The 17,225-nt window shown below is 44.7% G+C and overlaps 2 protein-coding genes across 5 annotated transcripts in view; one reads left to right on the top strand and one right to left on the bottom strand.

Moving 5' to 3' along the window:
• The window catches only part of PLS3 (plastin 3), a 50,336-nt gene extending 43,087 nt beyond the window's left edge, over positions 1 to 7,249 (top strand). For all 4 annotated transcript variants that reach the window (XM_051784444.1, XM_051784423.1, XM_051784434.1 and 1 more), the window contains 8 exons: positions 846 to 941; positions 1,468 to 1,663; positions 2,317 to 2,395; positions 3,049 to 3,163; positions 3,280 to 3,413; positions 4,293 to 4,416; positions 4,986 to 5,110; positions 5,934 to 7,249. In XM_051784444.1, the coding sequence (XP_051640404.1) occupies positions 846 to 941; positions 1,468 to 1,663; positions 2,317 to 2,395; positions 3,049 to 3,163; positions 3,280 to 3,413; positions 4,293 to 4,416; positions 4,986 to 5,110; positions 5,934 to 6,066 (1,002 nt within the window). In that variant the 3' untranslated portion in view covers positions 6,067 to 7,249. The remainder of the gene's footprint in view (positions 1 to 845; positions 942 to 1,467; positions 1,664 to 2,316; positions 2,396 to 3,048; positions 3,164 to 3,279; positions 3,414 to 4,292; positions 4,417 to 4,985; positions 5,111 to 5,933) is intronic.
• A 2,425-nt stretch (positions 7,250 to 9,674) lies between these two features.
• Positions 9,675 to 11,960, bottom strand: LOC127471417 (nyctalopin-like). The gene is made up of 3 exons (XM_051788302.1): positions 11,911 to 11,960; positions 11,527 to 11,568; positions 9,675 to 11,329 (listed from the first exon to the last, which is right to left on the bottom strand). The coding sequence occupies exons 1-3, from the start codon at positions 11,958 to 11,960 to the stop codon at positions 10,189 to 10,191; spliced, it is 1,233 nt and encodes a 410-aa protein (XP_051644262.1). The 3' UTR covers positions 9,675 to 10,188.
• Positions 11,961 to 17,225: the final 5,265 nt, after the last annotated feature.

Here is a 17,225-nt window from a genome sequence, read left to right as displayed (position 1 = left end):
AGCACTAGTGAGAAATGGAGGGTGATGACTCCTGGTCAGTGTGGGATTTTTGGACACTGGTTTCAGCAGGTTTCGGGTGCTTCTTCATGTGGCTAGCAGTTTTGAGGAGGAGAAAGGGGACTGGGGAAAAAAAAAAGATAATTGATGTGCATGGGGAACATGTGCACACATATGGTCATTTATTTCCAGCTTCAAAATTACTTCCAGTTTTGCTGATAGCTGTTGGCATCTCTGGCTGCCAGGATATGCTGAGGTCCTCCTTATTGCTGTGGACTAAAAGGAAATGTAGTTGATAAATAAGTACTGTAGCTATTTGCTCCTCCTGATTTCTGACCATCCCTGCCCTCTCTCCCTTGAGCTATCATAGCTAATGGGCAGGAGAAAAACATTCAGACATTTTTTATAATCAGCTTTTTGCCTGGAATTTGTTTTCGCTGAGCTATTTTCATTGTTGCTGCAGTAGTAGGAATGGGTGCCTTGTTTAGGGGCTAGAGCTGCCTTGGTGCATGTGGGGGCCATGACTGTGAGCAGCATAGGGTCATTGTCTCCTCCAGCTGTTGGAGAGGTGGCTGTGGCACCAGAGTTTGCACAAAGGCAGTTTTCAAACAGTCAAAACCTGTAATTTTCGTCTTATGTATTTCTAACTTTTTCTCTTTCTGTTTCTTTTTCTGCTGCCTGGATTTCTACCATTGTGCTCTCTTTTAAGCTTACAGATTTTGGCAATTCAGTAAAGGTATATAAGCCAATTATGCACAGTGACTTGCTAAAGATGAGCCTGAAATGAATTGTTATGGTGTATTCAGTGCTGTGCAGAAGACCTGAATTTTCTTTTTCATCCATTTCAGGATTCTAGAGCTTATTTCCACCTCCTCAATCAAATTGCACCTAAAGGGCAGAAAGAAGGAGAGCCCCAGATCGATATTAACATGTCAGGTTTCAATGTAAGTATTCAGGCTGTCCTGGCCTCATGCTGTAGAATCGTGAACTCCCTGTACCCTATCATTGCCCCATGACATCTAGGTAACCTGGTATCTTAATTTCTAGAGCCTGTACAGTGTCAGTGGCCATGTGCACACCTCGGGTGTGTTTTTGATGAGTGGTTGTTGCCGGCCTGATCAGTACCTGCCAATTAACAGAGATGACTGGGAAATCATTTGTGGGTTTGCTCCATTTGGACGCGTGCTGACTTCTGCTTTTGAACCACCAAGTTCTAAAAGCATAAAAATTGGAAAGCATTTAAGCTTGAAAGCACCATGCTAGGAAAGAAACCCAAGGCAAACCAGGATGATGACATGCAGAGCAGCGGGGGTTACCATGCGTGCTTCATCTCTTCGTTCGATTAGCGACTGATGCCTAACGAAGGCACGTGGAGTTGTGACACTGCTCCGGGTAGTGGTCAGGAGCTTCCCATCTGCTTTGTAGCCTGATCTCTTCCGTGACAGCTCTTGTCCATTGCATCCCTGGCAGGAAAAGGATGACTTGCGGAGGGCAGAGTACATGCTTCAGCAGGCGGATCGGCTCGGCTGCCGGCAGTTCGTCACACCGGCTGATGTGGTCAGTGGCAACCCCAAACTGAACCTGGCCTTCGTTGCCAACCTGTTCAACAAGTACCCAGCACTTACCAAGCCTGAAAACCAGGACATCGACTGGACCCTACTGGAAGGTGATGGCCATATCAGTCACAAAATTAGCAGGAGGGAAATATCTAAAGTAAACAGTTGTGTGTGTCACAGAAGGCTGTGCCCCGCAGAGGTATCTCCTTTGGAGTAACACCTATGATTTGAGGTTATTGGTGCTGCAGCGGTTGTTTACTCGTTTGGGGCAGATGAGAAGGGTACTTGACAGCCTGTTCAGCTACTCTGAACCTGTAGGCACAATGCCAACAGTCCATCACTCTCTGTGCCAGGGAAGTCAGTTTTGGCATTTCCTGTGATGGGCAAGAGCACCTCAATAATGCAGTGAGGCGTTTATGGGAGCACTATTTGTTGGCACAACCAGGATTAGGGCTTTGGCTGCTTGGCTCCCAGACAGCAGTTAGCTAACACCCGTGTGAAAGACATTCCTGATACTTTTTCTTGGAGAAAGTGCAAAAGACATGCTCTTCTGAGGCCCGGAGAAATCAAACTGCTGTCAAAGGCTAGATATCAGTGCCACCCTCTTCCTTAGAAAAAAATTGTAGTAGAAAATGTACTCTTTTTCTGCTTAAAAACCCATTGATGAGCTATGCTGCTCAAAGCTCCCTGCCTTGCAAGGTGTAAATCCCTTGCACAAGGTTGAGCTTGCAGAATTTGCATGAACCTGTTTTCTCTCATCTAGGAGAGACGCGTGAGGAACGGACCTTCCGCAACTGGATGAACTCCCTTGGTGTGAACCCCCATGTAAATCACCTCTATGGGTAAGCATTAGACTATTGAGAGAGACCAAGTAGGTCAGACTAAAGATGTGCCCACACCAGCATCCTATTGCCACAGTGCTGAGCAAAGACCTTAAGAAGGAAGGGAGTGGGAGATGCTCACTGCACTGTCCCTGCAATGTGCAGCTGGGGGATTTCTTAGCTGGCACTTGGCTTTAAGGGCTGAAGACAGCGTGTTTATTTTCCCTTACCTTGTAAAATCGTTACCCCGAGATCCCAATACATTTGGATCTGCTTAAGCAACTGTACTAGAGCAACTGAAACTAGATGCCCTGTCACCTAATTTTAGGTCATAACCAAGACATCATAGTTAGGAGACAAGATATTCTGGGTCTCTCTAGTCAGTCGAAAGAGGTGGCTACCTTTGGATTTTATGTAACAAAATTCTTCCCTGGATGTGTTGCTGGTAACCATGCTAAAACCTGCTCTAGCTCAGCAGCCAGCTGATATTAAGCATGGAGTATTTCTCCTGCCCTGAAAACTGCAAAATGTTTCAATTGTTTGTTTTTTTTTTCCTTTTTATGGTTGTTGAAATTGCAACAACCTGTGAAGAGTAGTAGTTGTTCATGATGTGACAAAGTCAGAGTACACTTGAATCTTGGAACGTTAGACTTAATCAGTGTTTTCCACTTTAGTGATCTCCAAGATGCACTGGTAATACTACAATTATATGAAAAAATCAAAGTTCCTGTTGACTGGAATAAGGTTAACAAGCCTCCATACCCTAAACTTGGAGCAAATATGAAAAAGGTAAGCGTGTCAAAAGACCTCAAAAGAAACCATGGACACTAAAAATTCCTGTTTGAGGTTTCCAGTCAAGTGAGTGTTTTAAAATGTTTTTCTACATCAATTTTTGTTCTCTGTAGCTAGAAAACTGCAACTATGCTGTAGACTTGGGAAAGCATCCAGCTAAGTTCTCCCTGGTTGGCATTGGAGGACAGGATCTGAATGATGGAAACCCAACACTGACACTTGCCTTGGTCTGGCAGTTAATGAGAAGGTAGGACCCCTCTCAAATATGTCAACTTGTGAATGGAGTACAGAATTTGGGAGGTTTTTTGCTGTGAGAGCACTGCAGCACTGAAATAGGTCACCCAGAACGATTGTAAAACCTCTGTCCTTTGAGGGAGTTTGAGACACAGCTGGACAGAATTGTGGCTGAGCTGATCCTGCTGCACATGAGAGGCTGGAGCAGAGACCTCTGGGCAGCCCACTGGTGGACTTGTGATCATCCTGCCAACCAGGATCACCTCTCTCTCTTGCCTGCTCAGGTCTGGTCCACATGCAGAAACCTTGAGCAGGAACATTACACAACTTTTATGTTCTAATTTTTAATTGGAAATTGAGAGGAAATCATTCTAGGGCTGCTTTATAACCCTCTTTTGCATTGGAATAGGAGAGGATGGAGAGACTCAGTAACAGATAAAGTTGATCTTCCTTTTTCTTACCTATTTCTGAAGAATTCCAAGATGATGCAAATATATATCTGCAAAAAAGCTTCATAATAGCTCCTTATTTGACATCAGAGGTCAGAATGCCAACTCGCTAGTTAATCACACCTTTTAGGTAATGTGTTACCCCTGGAGCAAATGGTCAGTGGAGAAACAGTTTAACAAGAGTTCTGAGCCCAGGCAATTTTGTGAGCTTGTATTAAAGATCATGAAAGGCTAGGAAGACCAAGTGCTTTAACAAAATTCACACTGCAGGTAAGATAGGTGGTTCTTCCTTTTTGCTAAAGGAGTTTGGGGGGAAAAAAAAGTGCAAACAAAAAGCCCAGAGCTGAGACTTCCCAAGCTACCATGGTGCATCCTGACTGCACGATCAAGTGGGGCTTTGCTCTGGCTCTGTACCTAATCTTGTTCTCTCTGCTGGATCTCAGGTACACACTGAATGTCCTCGAGGACCTGGGTGATGGCCAGAAAGCCAACGATGACATTATAGTCAGCTGGGTAAACCAGACCCTGAAAGAAGCTGGCAAGTCCACCTCCATCCAGAACTTCAAGGTGCAGGTTCCCCTCTTGCATCCAAAAGGAGAGAAGTGCCCAAAAAGCATTTCCTTGTCTAGAAGGAGCAGCAGGGGCATCTTAGGAAGGAGTTTTAACAGGACAGGATTCAGTCTGTGCTGGGAATAGAGTGACTTCAAGCTACCAGATGGGAGACTATTCCCCACAGTGGGGAACAGTGGCAGAGGAGGGTGGTTGGGGTCTGGGGCAGAAGATGGGTGCTGAGACACTGGCAAACAGGGATTGGAGCTGGTGAGCGCTCAGAGGTGAGCACTGTCCCTTGGACTGTGGTCAGCAGGGCAGACCTGCTGCCTCCACATCAGTCACTACTTTGTAGTTTCAGAGCACTTGCAGTAAATTCGAGTAATAATCTTATATTATTGCTAAAGGAGAAGCAGCAGTTTGGTTTTCCCTGTGGTCCAAATGGGAATAATCACTAACATTGCTGCTTTGAAAAGGCTCGTTTAAAGCCTGTTTTGTTGCACATTCCAGAGCAGCTGAATTGAGGTGAGAAATATGCTTTAAGGATTAGACATTCATCTTTACTTCTCTGTCCCCGTGTTCTCTAGGACAAGACTATCAGCACAAGCTTGGCTGTTGTGGATTTAATTGATGCTATTCAGCCTGGTTGTATCAACTATGACCTTGTAAAGACTGGTCATCTATCGGAAGATGACAAACAAAATAATGCTAAGTAAGTCTGATATCTCAAAAGCTGTTTTTCGTTGAAAGAGTGCCCCTTCTATGTGCTGGCCTCAAGCTGTAGGTATTCTTACCGCAGTTTATTGCTGTGGTTTTCAGTCTGTTTTTACACTGTACTCTTCAGACAGGCAGCATTTATTGAAACCCACTTGCTGTCCTTGCCTGTGACGCTGGAGGGAGCAGTTGGCTGAATTCTGGCTTGTTGGGAGAAAGGCAGAACAGCTCAGGCAGTTCTTAGCAATGATATTCTGTTTCTTACGTGCTTTTTCAGCCGTATGAAGAGCTGGTGCCTCGTTGGTTTGAAACTGAACCATTGTATGTCTCATGTCTTGTTGAATCATTGTGGGTTGTCAAGTTTAAAGTATGCCTATTAAAATATGCCTTTGAAATGTGTGTTCTGTGGCCGTTCTGCAGTGGCAGAACGGCAGTAAAGTTTCTGGCAGATAATAGTCTCACTTGGTTATTCATAAGGAGCAAACAGCAGGGGAAATGTAAATGTTACACGATTAATCCCTCATTGTATATGCTATTATTCCTAATAGGTATTAATTAGGATTAATTTTTTTAACTGTTGGTAAAGGGGACTTGACATTCAAAGGTCAATTTGCACATTAAAAACACTTGACTACGGAAAAGGAAAACAGCAAAAGATCAGAAAAATTGTAAAACAAAAGGATGTGGTGTGATTGAACTGTTCCACGTCTTGAATCTTAATTAAATAATAGGTGAAATTGTGTTGGATACGGCAGGAGCTGACTTGTCATTTATTGCTAGCAGTCTTGATGCTGACCCACTCATCTTTTCATGGTGAATAGGTATGCTGTGTCCATGGCAAGAAGAATTGGTGCCAGAGTTTATGCTCTTCCAGAAGATCTTGTGGAGGTGAAACCGAAGATGGTCATGACCGTGTTTGCCTGCTTGATGGGCAGAGGAATGAAGCGAGTATAAAAGAGCTGAAAAGAAAAAAAACCAAAATGCAACAAAAACCCAACCTGCCACCCTGGGTGCATGAGTAGCAGATCGGCTGTGACCACGTTGAAACGCTGTTGGCCTGGAACTGTTGAGGTTCAAAGGACTTTGTTTTGCTTTGCAAGACAAACTCTTTATCAAAATTCTCAGGGAGAGGAGTTTTAACCAACAGACATGCTCTTTTCCCAAAGGAAAGTTTAACTTATCAAGAGCTCACAGAAATGCATTCATAGCAGACCTGCATCTTGCAATACTGCTCTGGAGCTGCTTTCACTCCATTATTTCTCAGTTACTTGATGCGTGGTTTTTTTACCCTGGAGGGCTATAAGGTGGTTGGTATGAGTTGTAATGGAAACAAATCTAATTTCTATCTGCAGTCCACTTTAATTTCTGTCATACGGTCCAAGCATATTCTAGGTTTGACCACATCCTTAACTTTGCACATAAAACTACAGTACAATTTGGGACCTGCAGGTCAGCTCACAATGCTAAATGAGAAATGTGTAATTAGGAAGATGATCTTCCTCTGGTATTCTTTGTACATGGTGCTTTTTTGTACATCTAACTATTTTGATTACTTTACAAATAAAGCATGGCAGTTTTTTCTCTTGCTGCTTATGAAAAGATTAAGATTTTTTTGTTTTGATTTGTTTTTTTCTTTTGTTTAAGGTTATACTATATATGATAATACCACCATCCTTGGACCTCTCACGGTAACATATGATATCATGTTGCTGATGGCACGGTTACACCTGAGAATGGAAGTGAATGCATTTTTGTATGCATCTTGGTTCAGTCCTGTGCACCTAGAAAATAATTTTTACAGAAATCTGCATGAAATCTATAACTTTTTTATTTAAAATGCTGTTGGATATAAAACCATACTACATTGTGGGGAGGTTTTGTGCAGGGAAGAGGCAAATGGTATAGACAGCAGGGTTCAATAAAGTGAGCAGCAAATGTGCTGGAACATAAAACTATTTTTACAGATAAATGGAAGCGTTTTCGCCAAAGAAGGAAGATGCTGTATCCATAGGATTTAATATTATCTTGCTTTGGCAAGCTGTTTGCTATATTTTGAGATCATATTGCTATTCCAAGCTATTCAAAGTGATGTAATATGGTGGCAAACCATTAGTTGAAATAAAAACATTTAAATACACTCCTCTCTCCTTATTTATACTGACCTAGCATGGCAACCTGTCTTCACTTGCAGCTGGTGCTTCTGGGCTTCCATGTCACACACCAACTTTCCCCACTTTTAATGATGAGATGCAAATCTGCTATTAGGTGCTGGTTCTTCAAAGCGTGTTGAGAGGTTGGTGCTGCCATTAAAAGTGAAGGAAGAACAGGTTTGTTCTTCTCTATCATAATGCTTTGTGGACTTCAGAGATGAAAGTTTATAAGGCAGCTAATTGAGTGAAAGGGATTTAACTTTTCTATGTGTAGGAGATGAAAAAAGGGCAGGTGAGAGGAAAGAATTTGGCAGGGAGCTGGGAATGTCAGCAAACTGCCACAGTGATTTACTGCATGAAGCCTCATGCACAGCCATTTGGGAACTTTCCACTGGTACAATTTTTTCATAAGAAAATATGTTAACAACGCTTCCACAGGAAATTGCATGTTTTCGCTGAAGATGGAGTGATATACAGTAAGTAGAGTCACATCCCACCTGCTGAAACAGTAGGTGATTTATAGCACTGTGTGGGGGTATGGTGTAATCAAGGGCAAAATTCTTAGAGTTCAGAAGTGGCCACATGCACCTCTCCAGTCTCGCCTCTTTGGCTCCTGGTACCAGGTTACAGGGGGAGAAATGGAAACTCTGACAATTAGAGAATGGCAGAGCATCTCCTCCTTGTGCTGGATGTATTTAAGAAATAGGTTCACTCAAAGAGAAGTATTGGGTCAGAGTGAAGGTCCACTGCAGAGCAGGCAGGACAAACCCCAGTGTTTTTGCACCAGTAAAGCCTCTAACAAACAAGATTTCAAATAGTTTGTGTTGTCAATCACACCTAAAATTTCCAACAGAAACCAGAGATACAGGTTTTTTTCTTCCTGAAAGTATTTTTGCTTTTTCATATTAAATTATTTGTTTATATTTATTGAATTACTCGTTCTGTTTATTCAAGTCTGGTTTTGTTTCCAAGTTTTTTTAGCAGCGTCAACTTTGTTCATAAAATTTTTTTTTAAGCAGTCAAGCTTGCTGCCGCCTTTGTGGATATATGTTGTCCTTAATCTCAAGGTTCTCCTTCAAATGTCTTTCCAAGCCAAAACTGCATTTTTAGGGCCTGTGTTTTGTGGTGTAAGTTTTTCTTCTATTCCTTGCAAGTTTCATTTTTTGTTGATTAAAAGTATAGCTGTGTGTTCTTCCCAAGCATACTGTGTACAACTTGTTAAATATTTCTATTGCTGTTTCATTATAGCACAGAAGAAGCAATTTAGCTGTGCTTCTGTTCAGTGTTTAATGAAGTGGTGGTGTAAAAGTGTAAGGAATATTTTTTGTAAGCATTCAGAGGAGACAAGACTCTCCTTATAATTTTTCACCAATTTATATTATTCAGTGGAAAAAATCTAATCTTTTAGGGACTTAAATTGCTGAGGTGGACTTCGCTTGCTTGTTTTTTGCTTCTGCCTTTTTCTATTGCAGCTTGATGGCAGAGGGGAATGCCAAAGCAAGAAACAAACTGGACTTTTTCCTTCACTGCTTTCCAAAGTATGTGAAGCTGAGGAAAGTGAGGATGGTGAAACAGCACCAAAAAAAAGTAAGCAAAAATTTATTGACCATTGAATACTTTGCAGAAAGCTAATCACAGTCTGATAATGAGGAGGATGCAGCCTGTGTGGTTTTGTTGTACAGCCCCAGTTTGTCCCTTCACTAGAGCAACAGCAAAGGTTGGCTTTAGTCTACGCTCCATGGCAGGTTTCCCATGTCAAAATGTGCTGGGGTTTGTGTTTTCAGCCCTAAACAAAGGTTTTATTTCTCTTACCTCTTACGAGCTTAGAATAATTCCTCTAAGGGCAGGGGCAAATGTGGTGAGTCTGCCACACATTCTGTTGCTTCCTTCTGTGAGCACTCAGTAAACACTGGGCATGTTTTATGGCAAATGCTTATACAGTGATAGTTGCTGAAAATATTATCTAGGTGTTATTGTTTTTAAAAGTCAGGTGAGAAATAATAATAGGCAAGAAACTTCTCTGAAAAAGCATCTCAGAGAAAAAGGCAAAAAGCTGTAAAGAGCAAAGTTCCTCAGACCTGGCTGTGCTGCCACCAGCCCTCATGGCTGATGGCAAGGTCAGAGCAAGGGACACAGCCGTGGGTGATGGGGGCTCTGCTCACTGCAGCTTTAGGAATTACTCAATTCCTGAAGTCTCCCAACAATGGAAACCAGAGACAGTGTGAGGCATAAATGCTGTCTGTGCAGGTCGTGTCCTCTGTGTGCTGGCAACCAAAGCCTAGGGAAGACCATGCTAGCTCTGCAGGACAGGTCTCCATGGATAGACTTAGTCTACTTGTGATGCAATTTAATCTCTGCAGGAAATCCAGCTCTGCTGTTGACTGTGCCTGGTGCCTGAAGGATGGGATTTGCCATCAGTATTACTATGAGCACCAGACTCCTTGGACAAGCACTGACAAATGGTGCTGCTGGTTCTGGAGGTCATGGGGCTGCTTCTGTGACTTGGCAATGGGAATTGCTTCCTGCAGGGTGGAGGGGTTTCGCAGTCAGGGGTTTAGCCCAACGAGATGTTCTGTCTGGCCAGGAACACATTGCAAGTCACAATCTTGCAAAGGAAAAGCATCCAAAAATACGTAATATTTCTGGATGTGACTGCATCAGTGGACAAGTGTCCCATGTCACCAGCACAAGCCCCTGCCCTGAACTTGCCAGTGTGAGCCTTTACATTGAATTCTGATGTTGGCATTTCAGATTTGAGCATTGCCCATGAGCGAAAGCATTTACTCCTATGTAATAAAATCCCTTTATTTCTGTATAAAATCCACCTGTAATAAAAACCATCCTTCACAAGCAAATAGTAAGAAAATAAATAAGTAGCCTCCACCTTATAATTTAAACATCATTAAAATGTGGCTACCAAGGTGTCCTACCCCCTTGCACTGTACCACATGTGCCAGGCAAGTGTCAGCAGGATGACCTTGCTGGGGAGAGTGGGGGGCTCTGGAGCCACACTGGTACCAGCCTCCCTGCACCTGTCCTCACTTGCCAGCTCGAGGGGCACCGTGCAGTCCATCAGGTCCCCTGGGCGGGGGTCATTGAGCACCGTTGTGTTGTGAGGGCCCAGGAAGGCGCAGTCCAGCCCTTCGATCACAACCCTGCGCGTCACCATCCACTGCCAGAACCAGAGCATCCTGCAGTCACAGTTCCAGGGGTTGTGGGATAAAAACACGTACTTCAGCTTTGTCAGTCCAGAGAACAAGCGGATGGGGAGGGAACTGAGGTTGTTTTTGCTTAGGTGAACAAAGTGCAGCTTATGTAAGTATGAAAAAGCAGAGTCTGAGATCGAGGAGATCTGGTTGTTGTTCAAGTACAAGTTTCTCAAGTTGAGCAGATGTCTGAAGGTGCAGTCCACAGCAGTGATTTTGTTGGCTTCGAGGTGCATGGTCTTGAGCTGGATCAACCCTTCAAAAAGCTGATTAGGCAAATCAGTGATGAAGTTGTGTCCTAAATTTAACATGCCCAATCTGAGGAGCTTTGTGAAAGCGCCATTTTGAATGATCCATATCCGATTCTTCCTGAGGTTCAGATCGTACAGCATTTCCAGGTCCTTCAGGGAATCTCTGCCGATGGCTTCTATGTGATTGCCCTCCAGGGACAGCCTCGTGAGGCTGGAGAGGTTGCTAAAGGCTTGTGGGACATACCGCATGTTATTGGAGGCTAAATCGAGGCTTTCCAAAGAAGGCAAGTGTGAAAATAGAAGCGGGTGGATTTCGAAGATATTGCAGTGGGACAAATCCAGGCTGATGAGGTTTAATAGTCCTCTGAAAGTGTTTGCATGCAGGTAGGTGAGGCGTGAGTTCCTGCTGAGGTGCAGCTCTCGCAGCTTGTTGAGAGCGTGGAAGGTTCCTGGGGTCAGGAAAGTTAGATTGTTCCCATCTAGCCACAGGCTGTGAAGAAAAGTCAGGTTTCTGAAGGTGTTGGTGTTGAGAGTCCGTAAATAATTATTGGAGAGGTTTAGAGAGATGGTGGATGCTGCTATTTCTCCAGGGAGGGCTTTCAGTCCGGCTCTGATACAGAGGACAGTGTCTTCAGTTGTACACTTGCACATGCTTGGGCATGAATCAGAGATATTCTGACTCAGACCAGCCTTTGCTGCACAGGTAAATACAAATATAACAAGAAAGGACATGACCAGCCACACATCAGCCACTGCATCTAGTACCTGATGGATAGAAGAGAAGGAGGCAAGAAAAAGAGCGTGTACCTTTTGGGCAGGTGAACCGCAGGCACTGCAGGGTCGGTTGGGCTGTGCACAGTGAAAATAAATTAGCTGGTTCTTCCTGCTGCAGACTGGGGGTGGGAAGTGTATATGTGGGGGGGGCAGTGGTGGTGGTGGGGGAGTGGATTAAGTGTTTAGGCACCTAAAAGCCGATTAAGTGCCGCCCTGCTGAGAAGCAGGGAGATTTTTCAGCCCAGCATTGTGCTCTGACAGTGGTTTTTCCCACCTCCTGCCCCCTGCAAACAGCCGCAGGTAACAGACTTCCCTTGGGATCTGTCTGGGAGAGGCTCCTGCTCATGGGTTATCACCGTTCTCAGTCTGCTTGACAGTTTGTGCAAAAAAACTCTGTTTTGGGGGCAGTTTTTGTACTTTTCTCCAGTTAGAGTTTCAGCAAAGGCAGCTGAAGGTGGCTCTGCCATCTGGGTGTGAGGTGAGGGCTCTCACCCTAGTGTGGCTGCACACACTGGCAGATGCCTTGGGCTCATGCCTAGGGAAGTGGAGTTGTCACTGAGCCCTGAGCACAGCCCTGGTGATGGCTATGATTCCTCTACAGTAAAATGGGAGACTGTCAGGAGCTCTGCAAGCCTCCCTGCCAGCTGAGAATGTGCAGGGGAGTGCTGTGTCCTGGCAGAGCCTTTTCTTGAGATAAGCCCTGAGTCCTCTATAAGTGGTAAAAAATGATGCCCATGGTCAAAACACAGAGCACCCCAAGGGCACTCTGACCTTCCCAGGGCACTGCCTGTCTCCAGCAGGTCTGAAGATGCCACTGAGCAGCTGGAACTGGGCTTGGGTCCCTTAAAACCTGTGTCCTTGACCCTGCTGGATCAAGGATATTTTTATTGGATATTTTTTATCCAATATCCACAGGCAAAGGAAAATGCAGTTGAGGGGCTGATTGATGCCCCCAGAAGCCAGGAATCAGCAATCTGCAGACTGATCATTTTGTTTACTGTGCCAAGAGGACTAGACCCAGGGCTTGCAGCTGATGTGTCAGCAGGGCAGGCAGTTGCTGCTCATGTTTTTTATCACTCTTTTAATTTTTGTTTTCCACCTCACTTCCCTCTGCTAGAGTTCTCTTGTTTTTGATGTGTTTCAAGCACCTTCTGTCAGCCCCCTGCCTTCCACTCCATTTCCCTCCTCCTACTTTCTTGGTCCATCTCTTTTCTTTTTTCATCTTTCACAAATTCGGGTTTCCTTTCCCTATCCTGCTCTGCCAGCTCTGTCCAGACAGTGGCTAGAACCCCAAATATATTGTATGCCCAACAGTAAGTGTGAACTGGACAAATTTGCAGCTCTGTTGTTTTCTCAGCAGAGGCAGATTAGGTTTCCTGTGCTAGTTAAATTACTGTATTAGCTTCAGCTAGTTCTGTTTTCTTCTTCATTTTTTCAAGCAACAGTTCCCTGAAGACCAACTTCTCCCTGGAAGGCTGGCTAGGATGGTCATGTTGTGTAATGGAGACCATCTTCCAGCTGTAAACATCATTCATTTAGTTAGACAGGCTTTGATGCAGTCTTATCAGGGGCCAAAAGCTGGTTTTCGCTGAGAGCAGCAGTGATGGCACCATGCCAAGGGGCTTGTCCTGGGAGCCCCAGAGGAAGGTGGAAATGTGTGCTGCTCACCCCATCCAGCTGCTCACATCTGGAGCCATGCCAAAGGTTTTGGTGGGTGAATCTTTGTTTTCTGTGTTCCTGGCTCAACTGGGACTGCTCCTTGGAGAGCATCACTTAGGAGGGGTGTCCCACTGCTGGGATCTCCACGGCCTCTCTTACCTCCTGCTGCAGCACAGCTGTGAATATCCATTGCTCCATGACTTTGCCAGTGCAACCCTGTGAAGGAGACAGGTTTCTGCTGGTCTCTGTGCAGGACAAGTGAGCTGCTCTCTGCTAGGCTAGCTGAAGTTTGGTAGCTCAGGCTGAAGAAGATGGATCTCTTGCTCTGGTGTCATTTTTATTCTACACAGACTTTTATTTCTGGTTGTAATTCCAGCCCTTTTTTTATCCTACAGCTCTCTCTAACTCTCCTTGATTTCATAATGGAAATTTTCAGAGACTAAAAGCATGCAGCTCTTGGAGCTCATTATTGCCAGATGTTGCTTAACTGTACTAAAACATTGTGGTGGAACAGGACCACACAGCTCCAGAATGTTTCCTTGCTTCGGAGCCTGTAGGGCCAAGGAAGCCCGTAAATATTACAGTGACCAGATTTTTACACCTTGTCACAGCTTTGGCACTTCCAGTTGCTCCCTATAAAGATTCTGCAATTCACAGGATGGTGGCAGCTGCCTTGCCAGGGTTTTGGCTGTGGCTGCCACCTGGACCACACTTACTGATGGCAGCTCTGGTTGCAGCTGCCCTTGGGGTGGAAGTCAGGCAGTGATGTGCCATCGCTCAACACTGTGGAGAGCTAAACCTTTGCTGGGGGCTGAGCTGATCCAAGACAGTGGCCACAGGAATGTCCTGTGTGTGCTGTAGTGTCCAGTACTCTTTTGCAAGAAGCCTCAGCATTGCCTGGCCAGCTGCAGCTCCTGAGCATCTCCACTGCAATCATTGCCACGTTAAGATGCTGCAGAGATAAGGTAAGGACATGGTCCTTGAGAACAGGCATGTGATTTTTTTTCACTAACTACCTTTTAACAAACACTTTCCACTATGGTCCATTCAGTCATGAGCATCCTGCTCTTGGGTTGTTTTGTCCAGGCTCAGCTCTCTGTGCTCCACGTGCAGGGATTTTGGTTGTCTCAGTCCATCTGCTTGGAGGGTTTTCTGGAGTGCATCATGTGTTTTGGCTGAGGTGGCTCATTATTCTGGCTTTAATGGAAAAGCTGAACCACTGAAGGTTTCTGTTAAAATGTATTCCACCCACTGCATGACCATGGCTGTGTTTTTTGTCTTTCTTTCAGTTACTGATTTATCTGACATCTGGGATTTATAGCCCAGCACACCCACTTCAGAAATTGTTTGTAGCTGATGTCAAGAGCCCTGCCTAATACTGTAGATTTTAAGGATCTGTATTCTCCTTAGGAGACTGAGGTTTGATACAAGTGTTCCAAACATCTACTTTGAGATGGTCTTGCTGGTCTAATGAGTTAAAGGAGCAAGGTTTGCTTTCTTTAAACTTTCTTTTGGGCAAAGATTGAGTGAGCAGAATCACTTAATAGCTTTTTTGGTTAACAGATTGATTAAATAAGGTGGAATACCCAAGTGGTAGGAATATTCTGACTCTGCCAAAGCTTTATCTATCTGGTGAACTCTCACATGTATCTCAGCATTCTTGGAACATAGGAGAAATTTCCAACAAAAACACTTAAAAAGTGGGAAAGTTGTTTGCAGTGAGTATAGTTCAAAGTAGCAAAGGAAGGAAGATTTTTATTTGTAAAATGTCTCTGGAAAGAGACCCCCGAGTACTCTGTAACTCTATAAAACTGGCCATGGAGCCTTAACTCTTCTTAAATATCACTTTGAGACACTAAAAAGAAATGTGAAGCAGGCTCCCACATCCTTTAAATGCCAGGCTATGTACAGTTATATTAATACTAATAAAGCAGAAGTCAGACAGGAGGGAGCTCTCTCCCACAAGCTGTGGGCATCAGTGTCTTGACTTCTGCTGCTCATCACAGCAGCTGATCTGGGAGAAGTGAGCAGGGGAAAATGACCTGTGATGAAAAATTGTTCTTTATGAAAGCTGACTGTGAGTTCCTCTTGCAACCCAGCTGAGCAGATCTCAGTTGCTGGAGTGCTGTGTTTGGGACATAGCAGCATCAGTGGCATTTAGGCTCTGTGCCTGTTGTGGGCAAGTGCTGGTGTCTGGTGGTTTATCTGTGTCTGGGGCCATGTCTAGGTGCTGTGCAGCACTCAGGAATGGAGTTTTGACCCAGTCCTGCTGCCTTCAGCAGATCCAGGCATGATGCAGTGCTCCCCTGAGAGTGGGCAGTGGTGCCAGGGTACGTGTGCGCTTGCTGCCTTTAATAGCAACGGGTGCGGCTTGTTTTCAAAGTTACTTATGTGCTTGTTTTCTTTACTACTTTTAGTAACTTGTAAAATGCTTACAGCCAATTATTTGAACAAACAATGTCATGGAGGATAATCTGAGTCTTGGCAGCACTATTGCCTGGACACAAACATCCCATAAAATAAATGCTCTGGAAAAGTTTTCTGCATGCTGGAGGTAGAAGGGGTATCCCTCTTTCCTCCCAACTCCCTCTGTCACAGTATAGATGTTGAACTGCCTCAGAAATGACCTCTTTCAGCACAGAAGGTTCATTCAATGGGACCAGGGCTCTCTGACCCCATACTCTGATGTGTCCTGCCAGGGTGACCCTTGTCTTCACTGCTGTGCTGCTGTGAAGTGAAAAAGCAAGGCTTTCCCCAGGCCTGCTCAGTGATTGCACATGAAATCATGGAGCTAAAATGGAACACTGACCAAGGTTTTCCCTTTGAAAATGCTAGTAGTTCTCCCTCTTGGCCAAAACACTGGGTTTGCAGACACCCACTGCCAGAACTGATTATGCTTCAGAGGCACATGAAACAATGTTAAGACCCAGCATACTGAGGCAAGAACCACGGATGCTGGATGGGAACAGGACTAACTACGTCGGCCTTCGATCTTCGACTGGTTTCTGCTCACAGTTTCTCTTTTCCCTGAGTCCCCAAAGAGGACAGGAGCTTTCTCTGCAGGAGTGCTCAGGGGCTGTGGAAGGACCAGGTATTTGCAGGACTGAGCAATTAATCTCTAAGGAAACCCTTAAACAAACAAATGTGGGAAGGAGGAATGCATATAAAAGTTTATGGGGTGCTGGGGAAACCCAACTGGAATGGTTTTGGTGAGTGTGTCCAAAAGGCCTGTCATTCAGCATGAAGCAAACACACCACCCGGAGGGATGGAAATCATCACTGCCCCAGCTGTGTGTGGGTGCTGGATCCCCAACTTCTGCCCTCAGCCCTGGGACCAGGGAGTCAGAACATCCTGCTGTAAATCAGCACTAAAGGGGACAGAGCCACTGTGACCTATGTTGGGTTATGCATCCTGGGTAGCAGGATTATTTCCAAAAGGAAATAATCAAGCCCATGGATACAGTATGCATCTGGACACCACACTGTCTTGAGGATTTGGCAGGCTGGCAGGGTCTAACCTTAAGAGGTGGCTGTGACAGACTGCTGGCAGTGTCAGATATGCTGCCTATTTGGAATATTCCATCCCTGACAGCAGCACTTCCCTGCAAAATCCAAGACCTAGGACTTGGAGTGCATGGATTTATTTTTTTTTTTAACTTATTTGCACAGTTGAACAGAAATTACTTTTTGTGTGGCAGTGGCTTGTGAAGATGGTGGGTTTAGTTTGGGGTTTTTTGGTTTGGTTTGGGTTTTTTTTAAACACTTCTAGTGACCTCTTTAGCTGCACAGACTTGAGGATAAAAAGACAAACTTGAGTGCTGAATGTGACCATATAGCAAGTTTCTTGTTCCTCTTGAACTATGAGGGTTTTTTTTTGGTATAAATGACAAACTTAAAATCTTTCCCCAAATCCACCCCCCAGAAAGACCCACCTTCTCCCCATTTAAACAGGCCTTGTGGTGATAACTCCCAGCTTTTGTAACTTTGCAGCCAGATGAGCAGTAAACAGGCTCTGCCCTGTGCTGAGCTGTGTCCTGGGCTCTGCTGCAGCAGATCCATGTGCTAGGTTTACC

The sequence above is a fragment of the Manacus candei genome, unplaced genomic scaffold (assembly GCF_025592945.1).
Source record: "Manacus candei isolate 608988 ecotype Guabito, Panama unplaced genomic scaffold, ASM2559294v1 h1tg000003l, whole genome shotgun sequence".
In the NCBI taxonomy this organism is placed as follows: Eukaryota; Metazoa; Chordata; class Aves; order Passeriformes; family Pipridae; genus Manacus; species Manacus candei.
Note: the sequence above shows the minus strand (reverse complement) of the source record. Positions and strands in the feature narration are given on the sequence as shown.